The following is a 13,967-nucleotide window of genomic DNA, read 5'->3' as shown; positions in this document are numbered from 1 at the left end:
TTTCTATTAGGTTACACATGCATACACCAAGTGTAAAAAAAAAATAATAATCCTGCTGGCATTGCGTGAACATGAGGGAAATAGTTGCACTTGACCTTTGACCCCTGACCTTTGACCCATGAACCCTACATTCTCTAGATAATCACTGCCAGTCAGTACATGTATATTACTATGTTTCCATGAAGATACCTTGAACAATTTTCCAATTTACAGAGAAAAAAAAAGTTTTAATACTTTTACTCGACCTTTTGACCTTTGACCTCATGACCCAAACTTTTCACCAGAGAATCTAAATTGGGTAATACATGTATGCACTAAGTTTCAAGAAAACATCTTCAGGCATTGCATAGATATGGTGGAAATAGTGAAATTTTATGTATTTGACCTTGACCTTTTGACCTTTGACCTTGAACACGTGCACCCAAAAGTTGATAGGCACAACTTCACCCCCTAATACACATACATGCCAAGTTTCATTAGGATACCTCAACAGCTTTTGATAGTTACCTTGTCCACAAAATTCATTACGGACGGACGGAAAAGACGGACGGACGGACGGACGGACGGACGGACGGAAGGACGGACGGACGGACGGACAGACGGAAGGACGGACGGACGGACAACCCGAAAACATAATGCCTCCGGCACCACTTCGTGGCGGAGGCATAAAAATGAAACCAAGTGTGAGAGCGCGGTTAGGCGTTTGTTTTGCTGAAGAATTTTGTTTTTTCTTTTTGCTTGTTAGCTGATGTTTAAAGTGCCCCCCCCCCCCTTTTGAAAACGTGGCGCCGGCCATAACACATAAAGCACATTCATACATGCATCTATACACACATGGATGGTTGTATTCTAAAACGTATGTATGTATTTATGGAATATTAATTATTATGGAGTATGTGTGTACGTATTTGTATACACATAATTATGTATTAATGTATTGTAGTAATGTAACGTAAGAGAGGGGACTGCAATATACAAGTTCGCTTTTTAGCAGCCCCTCAATTTTCATTTCCACCAAGTCCTTTATGAAACAAGATGTATTATATGTTACAAGATGTGTTATCATTTGACGTTTGTATTACCTATGTATATTGATTAGAAATGAAAATAAAAACATGAATGAATGAATGAATGAATACTTACATACATACCAAGGTACACTAAAAAAATACATGTATCGAGTATGTACTGATTTATCTACCTGTGTAATATGTACTCGTAACTTATGTCATTGCATATAGTCAAATATATTTCTCAAAAAATTCTGCAAATTTAGGTACAGTAGACCTACTTACGAAGACGTTTTCTGATGCCATGAAATTTTGGCATTAATTCGGTAGATAATGTTACCGGGATAATGAACACAGAGAAAAGAAACAATTATAGGAAAGAGAAATGGAAGGCCAACAGACACAAAAAGCACACCCATCACATTTTTCATGGACCAACAGACATGACAACTTACAAACACAATCAGAGTCTCTTGTATTTTACTGTGGGTAGATTTCAACACAAATTGAATGTTTATTCAGAAAAACTCTGTCAACTCTTAACAGACGCAACCAAACTCCAACTCTGATGTATGCAGACTTCACATCGTTGTGCCCAGAAAGAGTTGGCTTTTTGTGTATGTGTCTCTCTCTCTATCATCAGCATTGAGATACCAAAGGGAACAACCAACATATATATAAATATCAACACACTGGGGCATGAACTATACTGATATTCAATACCTCCTCCATAACTGTGCGTATATATCTTAATTCTACTCTACTTGGGAATTCACCATTATGGAATTGTTCAAATACATGTCAAAACTAAATCGAGCTATTTTAATGTTTTTTAATTTTTTATTTCAATTCACTAAATTTTGTTTTCCTGTATTCACAAGGGTAATCTTTGACCACCTGGTCACAAGCCAATATCATCGTTGCGCATCTAAGGTAGTATAATGAATCTGATAATTTGAATACAATTATCGCATCTGTGAACATGCATCATATTGCTTGAACGTTACTTCATTGCATGACAAAACCGGACACACACACACGCACGAACACAGAAGTCATGACTTAACTAGGAATGACCACTTCCCAACAACGCACTAAAAATGTCATATTTCATTGTACTTTTTTTTTCTGTTTAATTTTCCTTTTTGAGTGTTACCTTGGTTGGGCAAGCACATCTCCATGTTTGAACATGCTCTACTGGGGATAGACCATCTGCACCATTGCTTATTATTAGATACAAAAAAGCAATCAGGTCCATATTTTCTCTAAAACCCCGTACTGATCGCAGGTTACACATTGGCACCCACTATCAGATACACAAAGAGACAACCAAAACAAGGAAACAAAAATCAGCAAAATAAGATTTGCACAGACAACACTCTCCCGGTACTATTATCTTTAAATGTGGCCCTTGCAACAACAAAATAATAAATGCAAAAAAAAAAAAAAATGACACTACCCATTGTGTATGTTCCATTAACAATGTTATTTCTTTACCAAGATTCAAAACGTACATTCATTTTTGCTGTTGTTGCATATCAATGGTGCATGTATAAAGAGAGCACCACACATTTCACATGAATTGTTAACTGTGTCCTAACATTACAAAAACAAAAAATACTGTCTTAACATTACATAAACAAAAAATTGTGTCCCTAACATTGCAAAAAAAATAAAAAAATAGTGTCCTTGCATTCTCTGCACAAAATGAAATATGCTGCGAAGAACGGAAATGTTACACTAATTGTACGCAGGAACAAAACAGCGCCTGAGAGGCGGAGAGCAGGAAAGAGAAACGGAGAGAAAATACACAGAGGAGAGACGAGAGAGAGAGAGAGATAATTCCTTTCATATAGCAAAGGCCATTAAACTAATGTTCCTCCTTCTTTTCTGATATTCTTGTAGAGACGATACGGTGCTTTTCCTCTTCCTTCACTCTGCAATTGCAGTCTCGGCTGAAGCGCTATTGAGCAGGAATCATGTGAGAACTACCAGCAGTATTGAGAAGGCAAGGAGTAAACACTTGTCATTGTATAATCAGGTCTGAGGAAGTATTGGGGAAGAAAACGAAAGGAAAACTGCCTCTCCCCCAAAAGTCACACAATTTCCACCCGTCATCACCATTACCAAACTCCCCGAGCATATTATGATAGATTTATCACTAGCGACGTTTCTGAACTGTTCTTGGAGAAACAGATGCGATTTGGCTCACATAAAAACTGCAAGAAGTTTCAATTATGATTGAAAAGCTACATCAATCACAATATGCCAGAAAAAAGAAAGAACAAAGAAAACTAAACTCAAACCACTAACCATGGAAATTCTTATCCTCCCTTCGACTCTAGAGTAGCCTTTCTTAAAGTACAAAAGAAATGATGCTTTAGTCTTAACCTGTTGAAGACGAGTCCCCCAGAATACTTGGGTAGGTGCCAACGGGAAATGCGTGTTATAGCAAAATCAGTCTGTCCTCAACGGGTTAACGCTGTATCTCCATATATCTTGTGATCCCTCATAAATCGCTGTAAATAATGCAACAAAACTTCACATAGACAAAGCAAGTAACATTGAGGCTTCCAAAAACATATATATATACCGATATATAAATGTACAACCAAATCTTTCTTACTTGGCATTGCATTTCTACAAAATTCACAGCAGATAGGAAACCAGATAGGATTTTTGCTGTCACTGAAAAACACATTAACAGATATTCTAACATCCCACAGAATAAAATTTGTAACGACAACATTTCTCATTTCTTCTTATGTCTTGCCAAGTGTTATTTATAATGGTTACACGAATTTGTTGCACAATTGACTTTTCTTCTTCCACAAATGGTCACAATGTAATGAAAAATTCTTCAAATTTTGAAAAATTTCACCTTCAGATATTCTCACTCATAACAAGTTATCTACCTAACAATGCGCCCTCATGGTATATGACAATCTGCTCCGATTTCAGAGGAGAGGTACAAGATATTTTATGATATCACAGGAACGGGCATCATACAACTATATGGATCTCAATCATACATCAACTAAAAATTGGTCAATATATTGCATTTCTCAGTGTCCACATGCCCCTAAAAATGGTTGAACAAGAAACACTTTTTGTTTCCTAACTCTAAAACTGTCAAAAACGGTACAAAACATTGAGGTTGTTTGGCGCACGCTACTAGTACCCAACTTGAGCTCACCATTATGTAACACATGTACAAAGGCTAAATATCAAACTTCACCTCATTCTCATGCAAACGCGGGAATATACGTACATGGGACACCTTCAACCAATGCTCAGAACATACTTTGAGCATACTATTTTCAAGATGGCACCTCTCACCATTTCCCTCATTGCTGCCATGAAAAAAACAAAAACCCCCAAGGCTTTCTTGCTCATAACACACATTCATTATAATCCATATTCCATCACACAGTTTTGCGGTCACCTCTTTGTATCAGTCAGGGGGATGCGGAAAAGGGTGCCCTTTCAACACGGGGGGCAAGTGACAGCCCCCATCATGACCCTCTACCAACACAAGAGTGTCAATGCATCTCACTGATTCTCAACAGCAGGCAAATCTTTACACATTTCTGACTCTCAAAGGACAGCATGTGAGAGACAGAGATAATATCTATGATAACTAACTCACCCAAGACAATAGAGCAAACAAAACAATGAATTCAAAGGAACCTTCACATTAATAACATATTGTCCAATGAGCACCAAAATGATTTTTTCTTTCGCTTGTTTTGAGGGGGTTTGTAATAAACGTCACTGACATCCATGTGGAGGGTTTCCTTTTTTCTACATTGAGGAATTAATTCCGAATTTGTTTACACTTTTCATTTTTACCTGATTTTTAGCTTCATTATTACAAAACAAAATGTGCTGGCAACTTTAAACACTTTCTACTTTATTCATATTAGAAGAGAAACATACTGGTTGTTTTGAACAATACCGCGCACAAGCATATGAAGCACTCTGTGTCAAAGTGTTTCAGAAAACAGCATAAAAAACATTTAGCTCCAGAACAGCAGTATGACATTAACTCTGTAAGGTCAATTCTTGGAAAAGTCATTAATAAAGAATCACATCTCTGTTACCAGCATCCTTTTCAAACTCATATGATGGATTCGTTCTTACAAAACTAAAAACAATACATGAAAATCAAACAACACTAATGCGACAAAACTCTGCTTGATGTGCTACTGTACACAGACAGAATGCATCAAATGCGTTCACGTCATTACACATGGAGTTAGGCGCTAGGTCAACCCACAAATAAAAAGGACAAAATCAGAAAGACAAGGACTGCACATGTTGTGCCATCGAGAACTCATGCAACTAGGAATGGTAACATAATTTCCTTCTTTCCTCTGCTCATATTGGTAGACTTTATCAGGGATATTAAAACAACATGCAATCATATCATGAACTACCCAGATGTCAATAATTAACCACAGCTGAATTTCATAACACTTAATTCATTTGTAGACACAGCCATTGACACTTGATTAAAGTCACTGGCAGTGCCTGTAAATGCAAAAAAACTGTAAAAAGGTTTCAAAACTTAAAGAAAAGGTTAAGTATGAACATTCCACAAGCCAACTGCAGTTGGGACTTTAAAAAAAAGAAAGAAAGAAAGGAAAACCCTAGGAAAGGCCAGAGAAGGAACTGGGAGAGGCTTGAATGAAGACTACCAGGCAGGCAGATGATACAGCATCACATACTTCCCACCAAGGGCTGGAAAGTCATCATTCTTTTCTTGAGCGTGTCTTGGGCTTTTTAGGTGTGCTGCATGAAGAATTATGAAACAAAAGAGTGCAAAAAATAAAAGTCAGAATGTTATACACCTCATACATCAAGCTGGTGGGGTGAGAGCTAAATAGACTTTGTGCACTTTATAGAACCACACAAAGCCCCTGTCTTGAATATTCATAAGATTTTAAAAAATTATACAACACCTACAAAGATTCCAGCTATACAATTGGTCGATAGTTCATCACGTGACATGCAGTTAAAAGTACTGTTGCTGAGCCATGCAGTTTTGTTTGGGCAAAAATGGATAGTGCACTGCCGAAGACACCAATTTACACTGACTTCCATGTTTAACTCATGATCAACTCGTAGTTTTTGCAACATTGCAGGCCTCTAGCATCAAAACAAAAATACCTTTGCCGCACACACCCAATCAGTCACAAGTGTACATTCAGTCACTCATTTTACTGTCAACAACTTCAACAGATTGTTCTCATGTACGACTGACTGCATGTACTACCCATTTGCCTTTCACAAAAAAAAAGAATGGTTGCCACTTTTGTTCTAAAATCAAGAATAATTGTGGACCACCTCCATTGACATCTGCATTGTTGTATAAAACAAATAGGGCATGGTCTGTACTCCTGCAAACAGAACAATGCACGAGATCTTGACCATTCACTATTTGTAATGAACATCTTATCATCTCCTTACTGTATTTCACTTGTCAATTCTTTGTGACACATTACTCTGAAGGAAGAACAGTTCATCTCAAAGAGTACTTCCATCAGCACGGAATTCAGCTTTAAAGGGGAAGGCTAGTAACTGATCAGTGGGAATCAGTGGAAATGCTGGGAGATGATTGTTCCAATCCTTATGGAATTCATTCAAGAGTTCATTGTACATCTATTGTTGTGTGAAAATGATTTTGCTTCAGAACGGTCTCATATTCAAGTAATGTGCAGATTAATGCTCCGTCACTGACCAGGGACGCTAACCTGGAAGCATTAAACTGCACATTACTTGAATACGAGACCGTTCTGAAGCAAATCATTTTCACACAACAATAGATATACAATGAACTCTTAAATGAATCCCACAAGAAGTGGAACAATCATCTCCCAGCATTTCCACTGATTCCACTGATCAGTTACTAGCCATCCCCTTTAACCCACGGAAGACTAGTCCCAAGTATACTCTGGCAGGCGTCTATGGGAAATGCGTGTTACAGCGAAGTAAGCCTGTCAATGGGTTAATAAGCAGCGGTTGCCTTGCAATATGGCCATGTGGAGGACAAGTGTTTGGTTCTCACCTAGCTTTCTCCTGTGGCTCCTCTGCAGCTGCCTCCTCCTCTTCCTCCTCCTAAATGATGCAGAAACAAAAGGTACATCCAGGTGATAGATATTGGAAATACTGGGTTTTGTTTTTCTACTCAAAGAGTTGCTAGTGGCCCTCACATGCTCAAATTATGTGAATTTAAATCACAAAACTGTTGTGTACCACTTCTTTCACTTCATTCTATTGTTTCCAAACTTCCAAATAGTTTAATAAGAAAATAGCTAATTGGTGCATAGCATCGGAAGCTTATAATCAGCAGAGTTAACCCCAAAGTGCATGTTATCAAGCTTACTGTATAACATAAATCTTAGCAACTTGTTATGGATTTTGTCACATGAGGTCAATTATTTTGATACAATTTGATATATTTCAAAGACCGACTACCTGTCCTTTCCCTTTGCTCTGTTCCATTTTGATTGGATGATTTCATGGTTTTGGTCATTTCGAATTCAAAACATGCATATTCATGCAAAGACAGAGGAAAACAAAATCAAATGTGTGTCTCCTGCTAAAAAAACAAGGCAAGTGCCAAATTGTGTCTCCCCCATTCGCGTACAAGAAATTAATATTTTTCTAACTCCCAGAAGTTCATTGACCCGCCTACGACCTTTGACCTTGTGGTGACCTTCAACTCCCAAAGTGACATTTACCATCCAAGTTTGGTCACAAACAGACAAAGGGATCAAAAGTTATGAGCCATAAATGAAACGCGCCAGAAAAACTTAATAGGCCCTAAAAATTTGTTGACCCCTTTCTGTGACCTTTGACCTTGTGATGACCTTTAATTCCCCAAGGGATGTCTACCGTTCAAGTTTGGTCACAAATGGACATAGGTAGCAAAAGTTCTGAACCACAATCGAAACGCACCCTTAAAACTTAACATTGGGCCCTAAAAATTTGTTGACCCCTGTCAGTGACCTTTGACCTTGTGATGACCTTCACCTCACCAAGGGACATCTACCATCCAAGTTTGGACACAAAGGGACAAAGGGATCAAAAGTTATGAGCTATAATCAAAACGCGCCATAAAAACTTAACAGTGGGCCCTAAAAGTTCGTTGACCCCTGTATGTGACCTTTGACCTTGTGATGACCATCACCTCCCCAAGGGATATCTGTCATCCAAGTTTGGTCACAAACAGACAAAGGGATCAAAAGTTATGAGCCATAATCAAAACACGCCATAAAAACTTAACATTGGGCCCTTAAAAGTTCGTTTCAAGACCCGTCTGTGACAGTCTTGCAAGTAAACTTTAACGTATGACCTCAAATGACCTTTGACCATATCATGTGACCTCTTACGGCACCATAACATGAAGGTACCCCAAGTGCATTCATCACCCAAGTTTTGATTGCCATTGTAGCAACATGTGTCAAGTTATGTGATAAGAGAGTCTTGCAAGTAAACTTTAACGTATGACCTCAAATGACCTTTGACCTTATCCTGTGACCTCCAACGGCACCATAACATGAAGGTACCCCCAGTGCATCTATGACCCAAGTTAGGTTGTAATCCAAGCAACTTATGTGAAATTATTTGTCGAAAGAGTCTTGCAGGTAAACTTTAACATAGAAAAGAGTCTTGCACATACTCTTTAACATATGACCTCAAATGACCTTTGACATCATCACATGACCTCCAACAACATCATAACATGAAGATACCCCTAGTGCTTCTATCATCCAAGTGTGGCTGCCATTGCTGTAACAGTTACCAAGTTATGCATCATAAGAGAGTCTTGCAGGTAAACTTTAACATTTGTGACGGACGACGGACAACAAACGGACGACGGACGGACGCCATTTGGATCCCTTAGTCTCGCCTTCACCTCCGGTGGGCGAGACAAAAAGAAGAGGCTCCAATTCTTTTTGTGACGGTCCTGATCAGACCAAACATCAACCTCAACAAAAGTACAGCACTTTGATGCTTTTATTTGGAAGAAACAATTCCAAGTTGAATCAGTTTCTCATTGTTTTCCTGATCAGATGGCACAGTTCTGTGAAGCAGTGAGCCAAAAGCAGTGAAGAGGCAGTTTTTTAGTTTAATAAAGAGACCCTAAATCCTGTCACATCAAGCTATTTAAACAAAGTCACTTGAACCACGGCAATAGGTACGCGACTCCCATCATAACAAATTCCTCGGGATAGGCAGCTTTCTTTCGTTATACTGAAATTTTGTTATAGCCAAACGATAAAGTATACAAAGATAAATAGATGATAATTCGGGGATTTGAATTTTCACTTTGCTAAAAGGAGAACTTCGTGAAGACCACGCTCATTGAAATGGGAGTGCACTGTATGAACAATATTTGTTTGTTTGTTTGTCTGTGACATCTTACCTCCTCTGCAGGCCCCTCCAAGTCTGCCTTGGTGGCTTTCTTTCGTTGCCTGACGCTCGCATCACCCTCGGCTGACACTGCCTCTTCGCCTTCTTTCTCTCCACCCTCAGCTGCTGCAGCCTCCTCTTCTTCCTCCTCCCCCTCTTCCCCTTCCCTGACGTCATCCGGGCTGGGCGCATCACTCTTCTTGCTGTCTAGCTCTTCGGGGCTCTGCACATGAGAGATGGAGACAATATAAAAACATTATAAAGCCTATGACAAGATGTCAAAATGCCACTATCAAGTTCACCTCATACCTTTAAGTATCCTTCTTTAATAAATGAGAGAAGTGAAGACAAAATTATCGTTTGCATCCAACAAAGGGGTAAAACATAATACTAAGCATACGTTACACAAATCATCAATTTGTAAGAAATACGAATTACAGTGTGGATTATGAAATTTATTAGGGAATACATGTACAAAAAGTAGAATAATAAGAACAGGAATGCATCTTTCGCAAAGTTGACAGAAAAGTAAGCATAATGATGGAGGAGAGTGGTCCACTGAAAAGCAGAACTTGGAAAACGTGGATCACTCCATACGTAATACGTAACTAATATACCGTCCAGAATCAAATGTAAACATCAATATTTTTCGTGCGATTAAGTTTTTGTGGTAAGTGGCTCAAAATATATCCCTGGTTCTTGAATTTGCTGTGCACAATTGCTTCAATACTTGCATGACTATATTCATTTCTCAGAAAAGACAGAATTCAATTTGACATTTCCCTGCGTGAAAATAGAAGTGTTGCCCGATCATTCAAATGTAAGGCCTGTACAGAAACTACTGCATACACACATACATTCAAATGAATACTAGAGCACAAGCGCGCACACACACACTCATAAAAGGAAGGCACCACCGATGAACACCCGATTCAAGCTGTTCAAATTGTACACAGAAAATTGCGAAGATATTTTCACAGGTTAAAGAATATCAAACAAGCCAAATGTAGCACAAAATATGTGAAAATAATTTTACCGCGAACATTTCCATGTTTACAGTATCCACATACAGCTAGAATATAACCGTTAAACGTAAAGCATGTTAGACTTCTCACCGACTTGAAGCAGAACCTGATGCAGAAGAAGAGCGGGATGATGACGATGAGGGCGAAGACAGCCCATAGCCAGGGCCTCTCCTGGGCAGCATCCACCATACTGGACACAAAGGTCTCCTGAGACGAGTGGTCAAGCAGAGAAGGAGGGGGCATGAGGTCATTGCACTTCTATGTGCACTCTAACGTCAAAATTGGCGGGCGACCAATGACTGAAGCATGCATGGTCTAAGTTCATGTTATGCTTCACAGAGCAAAGAAGGATATGCATACCTGGGGGGCATTTCATGAAGGACTTTGTCAGATTATTATTATTATTTTTTTTTTTGACAAACTGTTATGAGCTACTGAAATCCCTGCATATGATAGGCTGAGAGTAAATTTGTCTGACAAATTTGTCACACAAAATGCCTCATGAAATGGCCCCCTGGCTACACTGTAACAAATGGGACAAAAAATTGCAAACCTAGGAATTCTTGTAAATATCCTTTCCTTCACTACTACCAGGTGTTCACAAACATACTTAAACAAGATCAATTTCTTTTTTTTAAAGAGGAAAAATGAAAGACCCTTTTGAACGGGACTATAGTTGGAAGGTAAACATGAGCATACAGATGGGTTTAAATTGACCTTACATTTCAGGAAACATATCCACCAGATGAATTCTATGTCCAATGACCTTTTCCTCAAAGACTATGCAGCACATTGGCTACTTTGGGTCAACTTGAATACAGATCAGCATACAAATTGTGATCAGACTGAACACATAAAAGGGGATGGGGCCTCTGATTTGACTTTGGTAGTTTATATGGATTGAAACTTCTTGTAGAGGCATCCATCAAACTTTTGACCAAGAGACTCACAGCTGAGGCAACGACACCCTCCTTGCGTTTGAGGTGGTAGCTGTCAGCAGCGTACTGGTCCGCCACATCCTTGTCAGTGGTGATGATGAAGTTGTCGAAGAGGATGTTGTCGCTCATTGACCACAGCTCCAAGGCAATGGCTCCCTGGAAGACAGAAAGGAGAAATTTACATTAGGAGAATTGCCCACATGACATCCTGTCTTATCTGATTAACTTGAGTCTATGCCTCAAAACGACTGGGCACACCATAGTAAATTTCTTAAATTCTACAGTATGTTTCTATACAGCCCTATATAAGTGGTATTACAAGTTTGGACCAAAGCAAAACAGAAAAGAATTCTTTGTGTTTTCTTTTGTTTGCAATGACAAGTCATACAACTGCAAATGGTGAAGATGGGTGCTGTCAAAAAAAGTGTCAGTGACAATGTCACGGACAAAAGAGACATAGTGATCACTATCAAGACGGAAATAAATAATGGTAACTATGCCAGCTACTTTGGTCACACTACTTAGCTATTTTGGTATTCCACATAGCGATAAGAGAAAACAATTTCTTGAAAAGTAATGCTTCAAGGGAAAAACTGAAGGCTCAAGAAGGCCAGGATGACCAAAAGCTAGGTGGATTGATAGAATCAAATTTCTTGTTGGTAAAGCCCCATCAACTGTTTATCAACTTGCTGCTGACTGTAAAGAGTGGAGATCAATCAGGGAAGTCACAAACTGTCAGCCATGACAGACACATACCAACAGAGATGCCAGACATAAAGTATCATCACAGAGATACAGATAAATAGAGTGACATTGAGAGAGTGACAAAAACAACGGATGACACTTGATAATGGCACTCAATGAGTGTAGGGTGTGGGTATAGGCAACACTGTCAACATTCTTTGTCAAAAAGACCATGATCAACTTGCCGATTACTCTGTCACTGTGGTGGAGAGGTCTACATTGCAATGTTCTGGAAGTTTTGAGGTGAAGACATAGCAATTCTAACCAGAAATTATCACAAGATTTTGAAGAATATGAAGAATATATAAATAAATGGCAGGGGGGGGGGGGGGGGGGGGAAGCACATAAGTTTCCTAGATAATCCCTGCCAGTCAGTACATGTGTATGTACCAAGTACCACGAAGATACATTGAACCATTTGCGAGAAAAGTGATATTGCAACATTTTCACCTAACCTTTGAACTTTTGAACTTTGACCTTATGACATGAAACTCTCTCTGGAGAATCTCTACGCAGTAGTACATGTCCACACCAAGTTTCAAGAAAATACCTTTGGGCATTGCACAGATATGGGGGAAATTGCAACATTTGTACCATTTGACCTTGACCGTTTGACCTTTGACCTCTTGCCAATGTCACTAAAATCTACTCAACTAATTGTCCTATCATACATCATCCTTGGACCAAGTTTGGTGAAAGCTGCTTCATCCAGTTTTGAGTTATCACGTAAACAGATAAATATTAGGATTTGACCTTGATCTTTGACCTCTGTCCGATTTCACTGAAAAACTAGTCAAGTAATTGTCCCATTATACATCATCCTCCAACAAAGTTTGGTGAAATTTGCTCTATCCAGTCTTGAGTTATCACGTAAACGGATACAATTTCATGATTTGACCTTGACCTTTGACCTTTAGCCGATTTCACCCAAAATCTATTCAAATAATTGCCCCATCATACTTCATACTTGAACCAAGTTTGGTAAAATTCCAGTAAATATTACTCAAGTTATCGCATAAACGAAAGCGGACGGACGGACGGGCGGACAGACGTACGGACGGACGGACAACCCGAAAACATAATGCCTCCGGCACCACTTCGTGGCGGAGGCATAAAAACAAGAAAAGTTTTAAGGTGTTGGCCTCAATAGCTTCTTGGGGGACTCTATTCCACTGTTTAACGTCCATAGCAGGTTCAAATTTTTGAAGGTAATGTCTTCCGCTTTGCGGTGTGACTAGCTGTTTGATGACAGTCCTTTCTGTTTCGTAGTTCACGGAACTGTCAGCAGGTTACTCTAGGCTGGACTGACACGCACACATCAACTCAAATATATCATCTCCACCAGCACCATTCTTGTGATTTACGACAATGTCATCACCAAGGCCTACCCACTGTCACGATCACGACATCCTCTTTGCCGGACTGGTTTCACTCTACGTTACGGGCAAATGATGGAAAGGGGGAAGGAGAAGAAACTAAAAGAAACTCAAGAATAGGGCAAAAAAGATATACTTTCAAACACTCACAATAGATGACATCTTGAACGGCTCAAGGTCTTCAAAGAAGTCTGGGTTTGCAATCATCCTGGGCTTCCACTCTCCCTGGTAGTTGGGGTTGTCAATGTAGGGGGGCTTCCATTTACCCTTGTAGCCGGGATTGGGCACCATGGGGGGTTTCCACTCACCACACCCAACATCGTCACACAGTGGGTTGTCTGCAGATGAGCCAAGAATACAGAGTTGTTGTTGTTGTATCAATACATAACCTCTCTTATCAACATTCTAAAGGTATAAGGTCAATTCAAACTCACTTGCACTGCTCCTAGAATG

The 13,967-nt window shown here is 39.3% G+C and overlaps 1 protein-coding gene across 1 annotated transcript in view; it reads right to left on the bottom strand.

Moving 5' to 3' along the window:
- Positions 1 to 5,256: 5,256 nt before the first annotated feature.
- Positions 5,257 to 13,967, bottom strand: part of LOC139740706 (calnexin-like) — a 30,969-nt gene continuing 22,258 nt past the window's right edge. Inside the window, exons 13-18 of the mRNA XM_071651306.1 lie at positions 13,665 to 13,852; positions 11,407 to 11,550; positions 10,547 to 10,663; positions 9,445 to 9,654; positions 7,081 to 7,130; positions 5,257 to 5,804 (exon numbers count right to left, since the gene is read on the bottom strand). Of these exons, the coding sequence (XP_071507407.1) occupies positions 5,765 to 5,804; positions 7,081 to 7,130; positions 9,445 to 9,654; positions 10,547 to 10,663; positions 11,407 to 11,550; positions 13,665 to 13,852 (749 nt within the window). The 3' untranslated portion in view covers positions 5,257 to 5,764. The remainder of the gene's footprint in view (positions 5,805 to 7,080; positions 7,131 to 9,444; positions 9,655 to 10,546; positions 10,664 to 11,406; positions 11,551 to 13,664; positions 13,853 to 13,967) is intronic.

Source organism: Diadema antillarum, unplaced genomic scaffold (assembly GCF_040938485.1).
Source record: "Diadema antillarum isolate AM-2024a unplaced genomic scaffold, OU_Dant_1.0 scf00000003, whole genome shotgun sequence".
Lineage (NCBI taxonomy): Eukaryota > Metazoa > Echinodermata > Echinoidea > Diadematoida > Diadematidae > Diadema > Diadema antillarum.
Note: the sequence above shows the minus strand (reverse complement) of the source record. Positions and strands in the feature narration are given on the sequence as shown.